Source organism: Sebastes umbrosus, chromosome 4 (assembly GCF_015220745.1).
Source record: "Sebastes umbrosus isolate fSebUmb1 chromosome 4, fSebUmb1.pri, whole genome shotgun sequence".
In the NCBI taxonomy this organism is placed as follows: domain Eukaryota; kingdom Metazoa; phylum Chordata; class Actinopteri; order Perciformes; family Sebastidae; genus Sebastes; species Sebastes umbrosus.
In genome coordinates this window covers 13485246-13501059 of record NC_051272.1, presented here as the reverse complement: position 1 = coordinate 13501059, position 15814 = coordinate 13485246, and the positions used below count along the sequence as shown (strand labels likewise).

Below are 15814 nucleotides of genomic sequence, written 5' to 3'. Positions count from 1 at the left end.
ATTCTTTTGTTTCTTTACTTCCTGTTACTGTAAACGGCTGCTCAGACACACTATGTGAGGGAACATCCTAAATAAATACTGATGTAACTGGCGGCGTTGGGCAATGTTTAGAGAGAGCAATGAAGATAAGTCTATGTCAGTACAGGATATGACATATAAGGTATACGGATCAGTTGAGCTGCTTTCTATGCAGTCCCATAATTAGAAACATTTGTAATTATTATCTTTTAACTGTGAGATATCTAAAGAGTGGTGTGTTGTGTTTTACACTTAAATTTGAATAGTTTGTAGACATTTTTGCCCGGTGACTCAAATATGTCACAGCGTAGTCACCAAAAAATGTACTTCCATATTCAAACTTGTCTCCTGCAGTACCAGCAGGTCGAGGCAGGGCGTATTGGATGGGGGGGAGAGGTAGAAGTGAGGGGGTGGATGAGTGGATGAGGGGGGGAGAACAGGGGGTCGGACAGAGAGGTGAGTAAGAGATGAGTCAACAGCCCTCCACTATAAGATGTCCTGATGGAGCCAAACAGTGGCATACGCTCAGACATCCAACCAAGGTATGGTCAACTCTCCTCTCCATCTCCTTTACTTCAACTCTTCTGTCGTTGTTTCACTTTCTGTGCTCACTTTCCTTATTTACCAGTTGTTTTTCATAGAAATTCTTGTTGCTTATAGATTGTTTTTCTTGTTTTTTTTACGAGCTTCCGTCTATCCTTCACGGGGCATGTTTGTAAAAACAGTGGGTTGAAAATAATAGCGTTAGCCAAAGTCAATGATCTTTGTCTGTTTGTACAGGTGTCTCTTCTCACAAATATTTGCTGCCATAATCAAACATATTGAGTAAATTACTGGGAGGAAGCATGCCTTTATGTATAAAATGATGACTTGCAGGTATGAACTCATGCCTAGAGAGAGTTAGAGAGATGACACAATGGTGAAACAGCAAGTGAAAGATGAAGAATAACCTGCGTAATCTTCCTCTCCTATAGGAATACCGGTGCAGTTCTGAATTTTGGTACAACTATGGACTACACTTTGGCCCTGCTGTTTTCTCTGCTGCACCTTTTAAGTGTGGCCACAGCCGCTCCTCTGCCGGTGGAGGTGGTGACGATGAAATCAAAAGTGAAATGGAGGGCCGAGCAGCTGCTGGTCAGGCTGAACAGTCTTCATCAACAAGACTTCCAGGTAATATTTATGGTTCTGTTTGTTGTGACACTGAATCTGAAGTTGTTGTTTTTTTTATTATTTTTGACTGACTGGTGTTCTCGCTGCAGGTCCCTGCTGATCTGACACTCAGTCCAACTGCTGACAGTCTGGATGGACCCTCCTCCATAGTGACGGTCTTGGAGGGTTACAACAACCTGATCTCTGACACCTTCAACGGGGTCTCCCAGATCAAGCTTGACATCACTTCGCTGACAGGTTACATCTATCAGTGGGGGCAGGATCACTGCAGCCAGCCGTGGCCGAAGCCGGTGGCGATGCCGGTGCCGCTGCAGGAGCTGCGGAGCCGAAAGAAGTTCATTCACACCGTGAGCTTCGAGGCTCTCTTGAGAGTGAAGGAGTTCCTCAATCTGCTGCTGAAAAATCTGGATCAGCTCGAGACTTGCTGAGAGAACGGACCAATATTTGTGAGTCGCTGGCCTCATTTTTTGAACACAAGTCTGCATCAGTGATGTCTGACCTCTTGCCTGGCCATGTTGAACTTTGCTAATGTATTTTGAAGGGAATTTATTCTTGAACATGCACTTATTTATATACATATGTATTTATTTTTATACTTTATTTAGAAAAAATATGAATTTTGTAACAATGGGCCTCATGCAGGAAGCAATCATTTTCTCTTGTTTTTGTTTTCGTATCCACAATTTGTTCTTATTTTGATAGTACCCATTGATTTCTGGGATTCTTATTTTTGCTCTTCTCTTAGGTAAGAGAAAAAGTTTTACGATTGGTCAATAGCACTCTTTTTTCAAGATAAGAAAAAAACGTCTTGTTTTCACAGTCCACAAATAGTTTGTCCAACGCAAGGATACGTTTTAGAGTAATTATAATGATTGAATTATTAAATATGTGGGCTAAAGAAATACTATTAGTCCATTGATCCAAATTAAGACCATAAAAAACCCTTGGATGATATTGCTTGGCATGCAAACTGCACTTCGGTGCTTTTCAAATTTCCTGTAAACACCAGCACTGAAGCTCTGGAAAAACATTCGGTCTTCTTTCCATGTGCCTTGAAATGATGCTGTCTATCTGTCTATCTGTCTGTCTATCTATCTTCTTAGACCATCTTTTAGTGGCATCTCTCCAATTCTTGAGCATGTGCCAGAGTATTTGCACACAGCTCAACACCTGCCTCCATATAGTGTTTATCTGTGCTAATAATAATAAATCGGCCACACGCCTTTAATTTACAATCAAACGTGATCCATTCAGCACACCTGGTAAGAGCAGAGCTGGATGGTTAAGAACGTTTCGTGCGTCTGGAGTTGACTTCTCTTATAATTTCTCTAACAGAAAATTAAGAGAAGATTTAAGAGAAATTTAAGTGAATGTTGCTGCATGAGGCCCGTTGTCTTCTCATCAGGGTGTTTGCAGCAGAAGTGTAGTTTCCACAGGATTGTTTCTATGCAAACTGATCCATGCTTTGCACACAAAGATAAATCATACATTTGTATTATGGCAATCACTATTTTTTAACAATAAAGAGATCTCAGTGGAAAAATATGGATCTATATTTGAATTCAGTCATGAAGCTGAATCAGCTGGTCTGCAGCCAGAGGAAACTTCACAATGAGCCGTGATGTCATCCCTGGAAATTCCTGAAAACCAGGTTCAAACCTGGCAATAATAGCAGATGTGTTTGTTTTGAGGACTACGAGGACAGGAAGGGCAAAGGGCAACTTCCATTTCAGTGCACTATCATTCGCTCTGCCAAAACGGTGATTTATATCTGGAGATGATATTTTGTATATTTTTGTACAGTATTTTGTTTTTTTTACTATTGGATTAAAACTGAATAAATATTTACCAAAAATATTTGTTCGTCAGTGTTGTGCAATAACAGAAAGTTGATAGATGTGAAAAATAAATGAAAAAGACACGTAGCCCAGGTTAATGTCATTTGTGGGTGTTCATCTCTTGCTCCACTTGTTTTCAAGGTCGTTGAGTGGGAAGTGTTTATCCAGAGCCATCGGCTTATGATTAACTCCTGTGTTTAAACTAGGATTAAAAAAAAAAGGTAAATTAAATGGAAACTGTCATAATGAACTGACAAATCTGTGAATCAAACAAATATGGATTTCATTAAAAAAAATAGAACATTCAAATTCATGTTTTTTTTAATATATTTTCATAAAAATACAAGTACATGAAAAAAACTCTTTTTACAGTTTGTTTTAGTAGTAAAAACAAACAAGGTGAGCATGGATAACAGAAATACAGGAACAGGATGAATGAAGTTAAGTGACGGTACAGTTTCACACATGGGTGTCACATACTGTACAATAACACTAAACTACTTTATGAGGAACATTGAACTTATTTTAAAACATCAGGGTGTCAATCGTAGAGGACCTCTGTTGTGGTAGACTGAAACACTGTTTCAAACACATTTTCTCTCTCACTCTCACACACACAAACACGCTCACACACGCAGCATTAACTATCAAACCACTTGTTTCTTTTGACGTTGGTGTTCTTGTTACTGTTCCCCATCAGCTTCTTCTTGTACTGCTCCACCAGGCTGTCAAAACGGTCTCCATCCCTTCTCTTGAATTGCTTCTTTGGCATTTTAACCTTCTGGAAAAAAACAAAACAAAATAAAGACAGTTAGGAGGTGTTAACAGGACAACTCTGATAAAGTAGGTCGAGTTAAATGGTATATATATATATATATTACGGCTGGGACGACACACCTATCTCCCGATTCGATACTATCACAATACTTAGGTGCCGATTCGATATGTATTGCGATTTTTAATTATTGGGATTTCTACAAGTATTGCGATTTGATATTACAATTTATGCATTTTTTTGTTAACTTTTTTAACACTAGACTATGGGAAAAGTTGAATCACACACTTCTAGGGACTTTTACTCTGGAAAATATCTAAATTAATACAGTAAAATTGATTTTCAGCTTCTATACGAAGTCCTGAAGTCAAATATATCAGTCTTTGTCAGGCGTTATTTATTACATTTCCAGACATTTCCTGCGACCCAAAAATCAAAGAATAAAGACATTTCCCTCACAAATTAGTGGTGTTTTCTTTTATAATTTATAAGGGACATAATAATGTTTCCTGTCCATGACAGAGTTAGCATGCAGCTTTAGCCGTGATGTCTAGCACTGCTTTTCCTGGAATGTGTGAGCCCCAAAGTGTTTCCATACTTTACTGGATGTGTAGTGTTTAACACTTTGGATTTAAAATATGAAGGTGCAGGTTGTATCTACGTGGACCCTCCGCTGTTTTCTCACTGCAGCCGACTGCAGCTTGTTTTGGTTGACGGATACAGAACGGATATGGTGATGCGTTACTCAATAAAAGCGGTAACTTCCTTGTACCTCTGTATAGACTCAAATGAAAAAAATCTATCGATTCTGGCATCAATTTCAAAATTGTAAAAAAAACAAACAAAAAAAAAACACTATACACAGGTGAATTAATTTTATATACAGTTACAAAGCTGCGGCAAAAGTTATAGACTAACCTTCACTATGGACAAGAGAAAGATTTATGAATGTAAACCTACATCAGGCATTAGATTTGCTCAATGCATTGAGTGAAGAAGTCACTGTCTGATACTGAGTCTGAGTCTGATGCTGGGAGGTTTCAGGACTGAGCGATGTGTCCTGGGTTGATTGTGACTGTTGGTGTGAGTAGCATAAAGGGACTACAAATATGGCATTTCATTATACAACCCTGTGTTGTAGTATGATGAATAAATCAACCCTGTACCCTGAAAATCAATGCATTCTAATAGCGGGTAAATTTTACCCGTTGGCGGTTTTAGGTATTCAGCGACCCCTGGTGGTTCTTAAGCCAGTCTATCTTTGTGATAAAGTGATACATATTTTTGTGCATGCCATGTAAATATTGTTACTTTGACCCTTCATGGTTTTAGGATTGTTTTGATTTTGATTTTGGCACTTTTCATGTAAGAGTTGCACAGATTTCTGAGTCTTTTTGGTGCTAGAATGTGTCTTGAGGTTACACAAACATCCATGCCTTAGGAGTTTTAACATAAGAACTGACAAGGCCACTGTTTCCAGTAGTTTCTGATAAATCAGTGCCTCTGCAGCTACTCTCAGATGTTTTGTGAATATGACCTAAGACTCCAGATAAATGTATACAACAGTGTACCTGGTTTCTGGGCTGTGTGGGCTTTTCCATCTGTTGTCTTTGACGGTCCTTCCTGTTGGATCCAGGCTTTGCTTTCTTGGGTGGTGGAGCCTGTTGCTTTCCCTTGTCACGCATTCTGCAAAGAACAACAATTTACAGTCTGTAACTTAAACCTGATGATCATTGTTGAGTCACAGTTTTGTCATATGTTTACCCCTTTTTACATGACTGTTAAAGACTTTTTTTAGAAGGTCTGTTTGTAGCCTGACAGCTCAAAATAGATTATTTTGCACCTCCTTTTCTGATTGCTCAACGTTTATTATTAAAGTTTTGTTTCAAACATATCATCAAAATGAAAGTGGTATGAATTGTTGCTTAAGCACAGAGTGACACAGTGCATTGTAAACTAGTAATGCTAATAAGATCTGTACCTGATCTTAGGCCCCCGTTTGGAAGCGAAGGGTAGAACCTTCCTTCGTTTCTTTCCGTTCGCCAAATCTACGTGCTCGACCTCAGGGTTGGTCTGGAAGCCGAAATAGCGTCCGCCTTGCTTCTGGCTTTGAGGAGGAACTGATAAACACAGAAAAGTGGACAGAGGGAAAATCAAACAAATTAAATAGGAAATGTTAACAGCAAAAAAAAAAAGGCAAGTTTAGTTGAGTTTAATTCAGTGTGTCAAATGTAATATGTAAGACTGTCAATCGATTACAATATTTAATTGATCGCATGATTGTCCACAGTTAATTGTGATTTATCGCAAATTAATCGCACATTTTTTATCTGTTCAAAATGTACCTTAAAGGGAGATTTGTCAAGTATTTAATACTTTTATCAACATTGGAGTGGGCAAATATGCTGTTTTATGCAAATGGATGTATAAATTTATTATTGTAAATCAATTAACGACACAAAATAATGAAAATATTGTCCAGAAACCCTCACAGGTACTGCGTTTAGCATAAAACGGGGGGGTTGGAGGGTATGCGGCAGTTTTCTAATAGTATTTTTGCTTGGAATGCACATCCCTAGTTGGTACCAAAGGATTATTTAGGTTTTCTAGTTTTAGAAGATACCAGTATCTTATTTATTTTCTCTAGCTTTAAAACTGAGCCCGCTACTAAATTTACATACACACGTAGGCAAAATTGTTGGTACCCTTCCGTTAAAGAAAGAAAAACCCACAAAGGTCACTGAAATAACTTGAAACTGACAAAAGTAATAATAAATAAAAATTCACTGAAAATTAACTAATGAAAATCAGATATTGTTTTTGAATTGTGGTTCAACAGAATCATTTAAAAAAACAAACTAATGAAACTGGCCTAGACAAAAATGATGGAAATAATAATATATAAGAAGAATTAGAGGACTGATGTCTCAGCAGGATTTGGAAAAACTAGTCCATGCATTTATCTTCAGCCGACTTGACTACTGTAACGGCGTCTTTACTGGTCTTCCTAAAAAAATCGATCAGACAGCTGCAGCTGATTCAGAACCTGCTGCTGCTAGAGTCCTCACTAAGACCAAGAAAGTGGATCACATCAGTCCAGTTCTGAAGTCTCTACACTGGCTGCCTGTCTCTCAGAGAATTGATTTCAAAATACTGCTGCTGGTTTACAAAGCACTAAATGGTTTAGGGCCAAAATATATTTCTGATCTTCTGCTATGTTATGAACCATCCAGACCTCTCAGGTCATCTGGATCAGGTCTGCTTAGTGTCCCCAGAGTCACAACTAAACATGCAGAAGCAGCATTCAGTTTTCATGCACCAAATATCTGGAACAAGCTTCCAGAAAACTGCAGGACCGCTTCAACTCTCACTTTTAAAACAAAGCTTAAAACTTTCCTGTTTGCGGCTGCCTTTTATTAAACCAGATAATGATGTGATACTGCACTAGAGCTTTTACTCTTTTGTGTATTATGCTATTTTAGTTTCTATCCCAGCTTTTATTTTTAGCTTGTTTTTATCTTCCAATTTTTAATGTTTTAATGTTTTAATGTTTTTATAACTGTTTTAATTATTTCTTAATGTTCTTTTGCACTTTGTCGCAATGTTCTTGAATGTTTATGTAAAGCACTTTGAATTGCCCTGTTGTTGAAATGTGTTATACAAATAAAGCTGCCTTGCCTTGCCTTGCTACAACTTAAAAATCGCAAGTTGCGTTAATGTGTTAAAGACACGTTAAAATGAATTTGTGTTAACTTTGACAGCCATAGTAATGTGTTTTTTCCACAGCACTAATGTGCTGTACTGTATCTGTGCAGTGACAGGAGAACAGCAACCTATTTCAGCCGGCTGATTAGACTGTTATCATGTCATTAAGTGTGCATTATCAGTGGTTATAAGGCTCATAGATGTGGGTCAGTAGGCCCCTGCTGCACCCACTAGTGGGCTTTGTCCGCTATTCACATGGTCGATTGACGAAAGAAAGAATAAAAGAAATCGACAGCGACCTCTAGCGACTGTAGTAATTATGTTGGGAGCAAAAGCAGAAGTGAGGCACTGTAGTATAGACAGCATGAAACTCCATATGGGGTGGAGGTCGGGGGCGATGGAAGTTGAGAGAACATTATGAACATAAAGTGAAAAGAAGGTAAATACAGAATTAATATTTTCATACCTCTCTCATTTCCTGTCTGCTCTGATGAGGACTGAGCTTTATTTCCACCTTTCCTGGGTCCCTTTCCATCTCCGGCTGTCTGAGGTTTTGCTCCTCCTTTAAAAGGACGATTTTGGATGAATTCCTGCAAAGATATCCACAGAGGGTTACTTTCCATTTATGAAAAAAATATATATATTTTCTATTTGAACGAGGGTTCTGACGCATAACTATCATGCAAATTGATACAAACGCACCTTGTTTTTTTGTTGTCGCAATTCTTTTATTTGGAGTTTTCTTGAATCCTCCAGGGAGAACTCAACGATTGGTCTCTGCAGGACGACACAAAAACATAACCAAACAAAATAATCACCACAATGTCAAGTCTAAAAGGTAAACAAATACAGTGGCAACAAAACAAAAACAAAGCTCCTTTAAAACACACTGATAAGAATTCAAGCACTTAAGTAATCTGTTGCAAAAACGTACCTTGTGTGAGCCAAAGATGTCGGGGTTGTTGTTGAGGTAACGAAGTGTGCCGAGAGCGTGCTCATGATCCTGGAACTGGACGAAGCCATAACCCAACGATTGTCCCATCACCTGACCCTTCTCTGGCTTCTTGTCATACATCACCCGACACTAAAAAGGACAAACAAGAGGTACAACATGAATAAGAATGACAACAGCACCCCCTACTGGGCACACAGACACAATGTTTTTAATTCAGACATTCATAAATACTACTCGCACAAAACTATTTCCAGGAATGTTTTTACAAAGCTGCAAATAAATGCTAATGTCTATAATAATACTACATTTAATGAAATGTCTACCAGTATGCCATCTTGTTTCTCACCTCTACGATGCGGACTCCCTTGCTTCCTTTTACTGCTTCCAGGCAGAGTGCTTTGAGTTTTTTATTGTCCACTGACTTAGGCAGGTTGTGGACACACAGACGATTCTTTGACACAAACACATTTAAGCCCCGAAGCTTGGTCTTCTTTATTTCTTCAAACTAAGGGAAATAGACAACATAAATATATATACGCGTCAACATGGAAGTCATTTTTAGAGATGATAACTGTAAGATAAACAATTATGCATGAAAAATCATTCTGCAAGTAGAAATGTCTTAAATGGTTATTAATGAAAAATGAACTCACTCTGGTTCTTTTGACCATATCTGCTTCAGGCACGCCCTCTGCAGCCTTGGTTCCAGCACGGATCACTGGGTGTGGAGATCAGAAGGGACAGATTTAAAAGCAATTCAGCATAGAAATGTGACAACTAACCCTATTTCAATTCTTTAATAGGGACCTCACATAACAGATATGGCAGGCCTAAAGCCTGATTTATAGTCCTGCGGCTGTGTGCCGATGCGTTCTTTGCGGGCACCTCTCACGCACGGCAGGCATACATAGTACTGCGGCGGATTGCGCATAGCATGTAATTTCTTTTTGTTTTGGACCTGCGGTTTTCAAATACTTTGGCAGGCGGTCTTTGATTTATTTCATAGGAGTGATTCAATAGTTTCATATAGGTTTCGCCCAACACAATTCTATGGCTGGAAAAAAAATGTTGTTAGAGTTGGGTGATGAGGAGGAGCTCCTGTGCCTACAATTAATAAGGTTGTTGTTGTTGTTATTGTAGTAGTAACAGATGGGAAATACTTCTCCGGACATGCAACCTCCCGGCTGTCCGTGGTGCCTGGTGTGTATTCACATATTTCAGGAGGTGCATGGCGCATCTCTGCGGCTCTCTACGAGCTTCGCAACAATCTCTGCGGCTCTGCGTAAGCTTTTCCGCAGAAATTTAAATTAGGCTTAAGTAGTTGTTATTCTTGGTTCACAGTTTTCATGTGTAAGCCAAATCTTCAAAAAGTGATACCTTTAATATCGACAGTGAATCAAGTAACACTCCGTAAGGAGAAAGGGTCATTAGTGCCACATTTCCATGGCATTGTACAACACGGCTTGACTGGAACCATTGTTTTCTGCTTTTCCAGAAAGTTGTGGATAGGTGGACTGGTCAGAGAAAATCGTCACTAGAATCGCAACACCGGACATCCTGCACAAGTCAGCCATTTTTAAATAGCAACCACAATTTTGTTATTCACTTGAATCAGATTTCTAAAAATGGCAGCCCACAAAACCATGTCATGGTCAACTGATGAAGAACAGACGTTCCTCTGTTTAGTTGCGGATGAAAGGATCCAGCAAGACTTTGTGTGTCTGTGTCGCGTTGAAGAGCAGGGCGGTTTCGCGCAGCGTTACTATGACGACCAGCTTAGAATCCCGCCTCCATTGAGGGGGTACTATCTGCAGTGGAAAAACGAAAAATAAAGAGCCGTACCATGGAGTGGAAATGTGGCAACAGAAGGAGAAAAGTAGAATGAAATGGGTTTACTCACATCCCTCTCTGGCCAGGTACAGGTTCCTTGTCCCCGTTTCTACTTTCACCTTGTCCACTTTCAGCTTGGAAGCGTCCTCTTTGCTCACCGCTGCCACAATCAACAGCTTTCTTCCATCTACACGGATGCCACCATTCTGCATCAAATAACCCAAATGTTACCATGAGGCAGCAATATCAACTCATTGCACAAAACAGGAAAACAGGTGATGCCATATCATAAAAAAGGCAGACACAGGGAATATTTATAGTCAGTTAATTATTAAGAATGGATTACCTCGGCCTCCTCCTGTGCTGCAGCTATGCATTTGTCTGCAGCCTCTTTAGTCTTAAACTGACCAAATGCACAACCTGGTAAAACAAAAAAAACAAAATAAGTCAATCAACCTGTTTTCTCAAATGACACAGAGAAGAGTGTTTCATTCGAGCATCGCCGACTGACCTTTTGAATGTCCCGTGTCTGCGTGGAGAACAATCTTTATGTAGTTCAGCTCTCCGTACCGTAGGAGGATTTCCTCAAGATCCTCTTCCTCCGTGTCAAAGGACAGGTTCCTAAAAGAACCAGAAGTAAGATAAACAAAGATGGTGATAAGATGATAAGTGGGTATGAATGAGTGGAAAATTTGAGGATGAAAAAAACGGAGCAGAGTAAGATAAATGCAAGCAGGTTTAAGATGAAGAAGTGAGAAGAATTGCGAACCTGATGAAAATTGTTCTGCCTTCTTTCACATCTGAAGGGAGAAGCTCTCTTTTCCTTTTTTTCTTTTTAGCTAGAGATAAAAGTAGCAGACAACAAGCGTCAAAACAACATTTTTATTTACATTACATGCAAAAATATGAAACAACATAAGCAGGGAATTGATACCTGATTCATCTTCTTCGTCATCGTCATCCTCCTCATCTTCCTCTTCATCCTCATCTTGATCATCATCTGAATCAAGGCTACTCTTATCGTCGTCGCCGTCATTGTCTTCCTCTTGGGACACATCATCATCCTCTTTCTCAACTTCTTCATCTTCATCATCATCATCATCATCCTCTTCCTCGCCATCATCTTCATCATCTGATTGGGATTCTTCCACCTGCTGCACAACTGGTTTGGAAGCGACTCTGTGAAAAAATTTTTTAAACAGATTTAACCGGTAAAGTTTTAACACCTGGTGGTGTATTAACACATGTAGACGTATTTGAGGTTCACACTTCTTCTTCTTCTCAGGTGCTGCTTGTGGCTTTTCTTCCTCCTCGTCTTCAGTGTCGCTCTTTGTGTCCGACTGTTTTGCAGTTGCCTCGGTATTCTTATTTCCTATTAGGTAAACAAAACAGTGTAAATTATTACCAGTGTTGTCACAATATTGGAATTTCTAACTTTGATATGATTCCTTGAAAAATATCGAGATTCAATACCGTTCTTGATAGCACGGAGAAAAATGTACACAACATTGAGGGCATAAAATTTTGTTTTTTATTAAAGATAAATAGAGGTGTATGTGTCAACTCGCTGTCTGAGAGAAGAAAGAGCAGAAAGCACAGCTAGTACCTGTGTATCGATACTGTGGAAAATGCATACTGAAACCATTTCAAATATTTGATATGTATCGATACTTCCATAAATTTGACAACTCTAATTGTTAATATCTAAACTTTGATGTAGACATCTTCTAATGACTATTAAGATACACAACGTGTTTTGTCATTTTTAATGTGTAGTGAATAGTAAAACGATTCTTAGTTGTTTAAAAATGTGGAATATTACCTGCACTTGAGGACGCCTGTGTGGCGATAAACTTGTCCTTAGGCACAGCCCAGTCGATTGCTACCTGCCGACCTGTGAATGAAACAATAACATTTAAAAACTCAGTCACGTGATACAGACTAAATAAAAGTTAAATTCCCAAATTGAGATGTCAACGATGAACTGTGTTTCTCTCACACAACAGCAGTGCAAGTGTCTCACTCACTAACCTTTAATCTCCTTCAGGTTCATGGCATTGAGCGCTCTCCCTGCCTCGCACACATTTTTAAAAAGGACAAATGCAAATCCACGCATCTTCCCATCTATAGAAAGTAGAAAACAATATAATTATAAAAATAAATTCACCTACTCAAGGGTCACACGAGAATTCAACATCTGTATTTGTGCATACAATAAGAATTAAAACCATTTTTACCAGGTTTGAGGGGGATTTTGGCTTCAAGAACGGTTCCAAACTTGGATAAAACTTGTTTCAGATCATCTTCTGAGCACTGCAACACAATGTTATGTGTTACAGGTCAAGCAATGAGTGTACCATTTTAACAGCAGAAGATGTAGTTGAAGTTCAGAGGAATGGATCAAAGTGTGCTCAACAGTTGCTGCATTTCACAACCATGTAGCATACCGTACCTTAAAACTAAGGTTCCTTATGATGAGTCTGGCTTTCAGGTCGTTTTTCCTGAAGCCTTTGGATTTCTGCTCATTCTCCTTTGGTGCTGCAGCTGGCTCTTTAGGTGCTGCAGCTGGCTCTTTAGGTGCTGCAGCTGGCTCTTTAGGTCCTAAATAAAAGATATGAACAAGGTTATGTCCTGGGATGCCCCCTCGACACAGTGGAGGTGGTGGGAGAGAGGAGGGAATGGCTAAGCTGTCATCCATGATGGAGAATGACTCCCACCCCATGCAGGACACCATCTCAGCACTGTAGAGCTCCTTCAGCGACAGGCTGCTCCACCCAAAGTGTGTGAAGGAGCGCTATCGCAGGTCCTTCCTTCCTGCAGCTTTCAGACTCCACAACCAGCACTGCTCCCAGTAGACCACTCACACACCAAAAAACTGACAATAACCTGATATTTTCAGGAGGAATTTCATTCATTCTCACTGTGCAATATCATTTTCCACTTGTGCAATTTTGTTAATAGTCTGTTTATTGCCAATACTGTATATACTCCTCCTATTTGTATACTTACTTCTATTTAAATGGTTCATATTTTGTTACACTTTGTTTAGCTCTTTTTTTTTTACTGTGTTAGCTGATGCATCTTGTTTTTTGCACTATCCCCTTTGCTGCTGTACACTGAGGGACTAATAAAGGAATATCTTATCTTATCTTATCAAGCACACATGGCAAGAAAGCTTTCCCAGTTTTTTGGGACATGCCTTTATACACACCCGTTTTCCTTTTCTCTTTTATTTTCTTCTTCGCCACTGATATAGAGATCTTCTGTCCGTCGTATTGTTTCACTTCTTTCAAGGCTTTCTCTGCATCTTCCTCCATGGAATATGTGACATAGCCAAACCCACGACATTTTTCTGCACCTGGTTTATAAATAAAAAGAGGTTATTAATGTTTACATTTACGTTTTGATTGTACTGCAAACGATTTAGTAACGCGTATTTACATTTACAAGTTATAAGAGCTAGTTAACAGTTAGCCTATCTCCAGTTACAGTAGAATAGAATAGAAAGCTTTATTGTCATTGTATTAAATACAACGAGATTCACAGTTTGCCACTTCTTTAAAACAAATACTTGACAAGACTAAACGAGGCAGATAAAACATAACAGATAAAACACACACACTGTTATATAAAGCAAATACAACTTGTAAAGTAGATGTAATAAATAAATATAAACAGAAGTGTTATACTAGAAGTATAAAAATATAAAAATAGATGTAATGTAAACAGATGTAATTGCACTTGTAAAATAGGTAAAGTAGATGTAATAAATAAATATAAACAGAAGTGTTACACTAGAAGTATAAAAATATAAAAATGGATGTAATGTAAACAGAGGTAATTGCACTTGTAAAATAGGTAGGGTAGATGTAATAAATAAATATAAACAGAAGTGTTACACTAGAAGTATAAAATATAAAAATAGATATAATGTAAACAGAGGTAATTGCACTTGTAAAATAGGTAGGGTATATGTAATAAATAAATAGAAACAGAAGTGTTACACTAGAAGTATAAAATATAAAAATAGATGTAATGTAAACAGAGGTAATTGCACTTGTAAAATAGGTAGGGTATATGTAATAAATAAATATAAACAGAAGTGTTACACTAGAAGTATAAAATATAAAAATGGATATAATGTAAACAGAGGTAATTGCACTTGTAAAATAGGTAGGGTATATGTAATAAATAAATATAAACAGAAGTGCTACACTAGAAGTATAAAAATATAAAAATAGATATAATGTAAACAGAGGTAATTGCACTTGTAAAATAGGTAGGGTATATGTAATAAATAAATATAAACAGAAATGTTACACTAGAAGTATAAAATATAAAAATAGATGTAATGTAAACAGAGGTAATTGCACTTGTAAAATAGGTAGGGTATATGTAATAAATAAATAGAAACAGAAGTGTTACACTAGAAGTATAAAAATATAAAAATAGATATAATGTAAACAGAGGTAATTGCACTTGTAAAATAGGTAGGGTAGATGTAATAAATAAAATATAAACAAGGGTAGTTGCACTTGAGGTGTATATTGCATCAAGAATATATTGCAGGATATATTACGTTTGTTATATTATGACAATAACATTACCTTTCTCCCTGACCACGAAGCACTGCTTCACCGGACCAATCTCAGAGAAGATCTCCTCCAGCCGTGCATTAGAAGCTGCAGCTGGAAGAGATTTAATGAATAAGGTCCGAGCTGGCATGGCTCTAGCTAACGTTAGCCGCTAGCTGTTAGCTCGCTAATGTTATCCTCTCTGGCTCGGTAATAACGCTAAAAACTATTGTCTAATTAGTTTTAACAATCCCGAACTGGATGTTTATATCAAACTATTCGATATTACACGAAAAGACGAGATGAATACATGCTAGAGAGCTGTTAAACCTGAACACCACTAGGCAAGCTTCCACATGTTAGAGTAACTCGCATGTTTACATCGTGTGGAATGCCAACCTGGAAACTTAACGGAAATGGTCTCGAGCATGCGTCTCGGTCTCGAGCACTTATCACGTTTACTTGCAAAGTGCCGCCACCTACTGTCCCGGATGTTACAATGTTGCAAATCCCGGTCGTGTCGAGAAGGTAACCCGCGAGTTAAGTTTTCAGATCAGATTTCGCAGTTTGCGGGTTACTTTCTAGACAGGACTGCAAATCCAAGTAATTTTCATTGATTTATGTATTATCTATGTATGTATGTATGTATGTACGCATGTATGTAGATATAAAGAAGATAGTAGTAGAGTACTTTAATCCCAAAAGGAAATGCAGTGTTAAAGCAGATTCTTTATATATAAAAAATCTCTTCTGATCCCTTACATGTTTTAAATGGGGAATATCAACTTCTGCCCTCCAATAGGCGATTCAGAGTCCCTACATTTAATCTGCATCAGGCTAAAGAACGCCTTTGTCCATCAGTCCATCTTGTTGCCAAATAATAATTAATGTGCTGCTAAAGACATGTAAATCCAGAGGACAGATGGTAATTTTGTAATGGGTTATGTAT

At 38.2% G+C, this 15814-nt stretch overlaps 2 protein-coding genes across 2 annotated transcripts; one reads left to right on the top strand and one right to left on the bottom strand.

Moving 5' to 3' along the window:
* Positions 1–491: 491 nt before the first annotated feature.
* On the top strand, positions 492–3045 carry LOC119487122 (leptin-like). The gene is made up of 3 exons (XM_037767782.1): positions 492–560; positions 993–1188; positions 1278–3045. Exons 1-3 carry the CDS (start codon positions 520–522, stop codon positions 1614–1616), a joined length of 576 nt encoding a protein of 191 aa, XP_037623710.1. The 5' UTR covers positions 492–519; the 3' UTR covers positions 1617–3045.
* A 284-nt stretch (positions 3046–3329) lies between these two features.
* rbm28 (RNA binding motif protein 28) lies at positions 3330–15280 on the bottom strand. The gene is made up of 20 exons (XM_037767781.1): positions 14899–15280; positions 13503–13649; positions 12744–12892; positions 12529–12604; positions 12323–12415; positions 12114–12185; positions 11561–11663; positions 11226–11470; positions 11061–11130; positions 10803–10912; positions 10638–10711; positions 10362–10497; positions 9115–9179; positions 8808–8966; positions 8441–8590; positions 8209–8283; positions 7973–8096; positions 5783–5921; positions 5373–5487; positions 3330–3807 (listed from the first exon to the last, which is right to left on the bottom strand). The coding sequence occupies exons 1-20, from the start codon at positions 15014–15016 to the stop codon at positions 3667–3669; spliced, it is 2361 nt and encodes a 786-aa protein (XP_037623709.1). The 5' UTR covers positions 15017–15280; the 3' UTR covers positions 3330–3666.
* Positions 15281–15814: the final 534 nt, after the last annotated feature.

Bases quoted from the DNA above. Each gene is read 5' to 3' on its own strand.
- LOC119487122 (XM_037767782.1), top strand. From the start codon at position 520: ATGGAGCCAAACAGTGGCATACGCTCAGACATCCAACCAAG. The intron at 561-992 runs GTATGGTCAACT...CCTCTCCTATAG, and splicing joins CGCTCAGACATCCAACCAAG to GAATACCGGTGCAGTTCTGA. The intron at 1,189-1,277 runs GTAATATTTATG...TTCTCGCTGCAG, and splicing joins TTCATCAACAAGACTTCCAG to GTCCCTGCTGATCTGACACT.
- rbm28 (XM_037767781.1), bottom strand. From the start codon at position 15,016: ATGCCAGCTCGGACCTTATTCATTAAATCTCTTCCAGCTGCAGCTTCT. The intron at 12,605-12,743 runs GTACGGTATGCT...ATTGTGTTGCAG, and splicing joins TAAGGAACCTTAGTTTTAAG to TGCTCAGAAGATGATCTGAA. The intron at 5,488-5,782 runs GTACAGATCTTA...TGTTCTTTGCAG, and splicing joins AAACGGGGGCCTAAGATCAG to AATGCGTGACAAGGGAAAGC.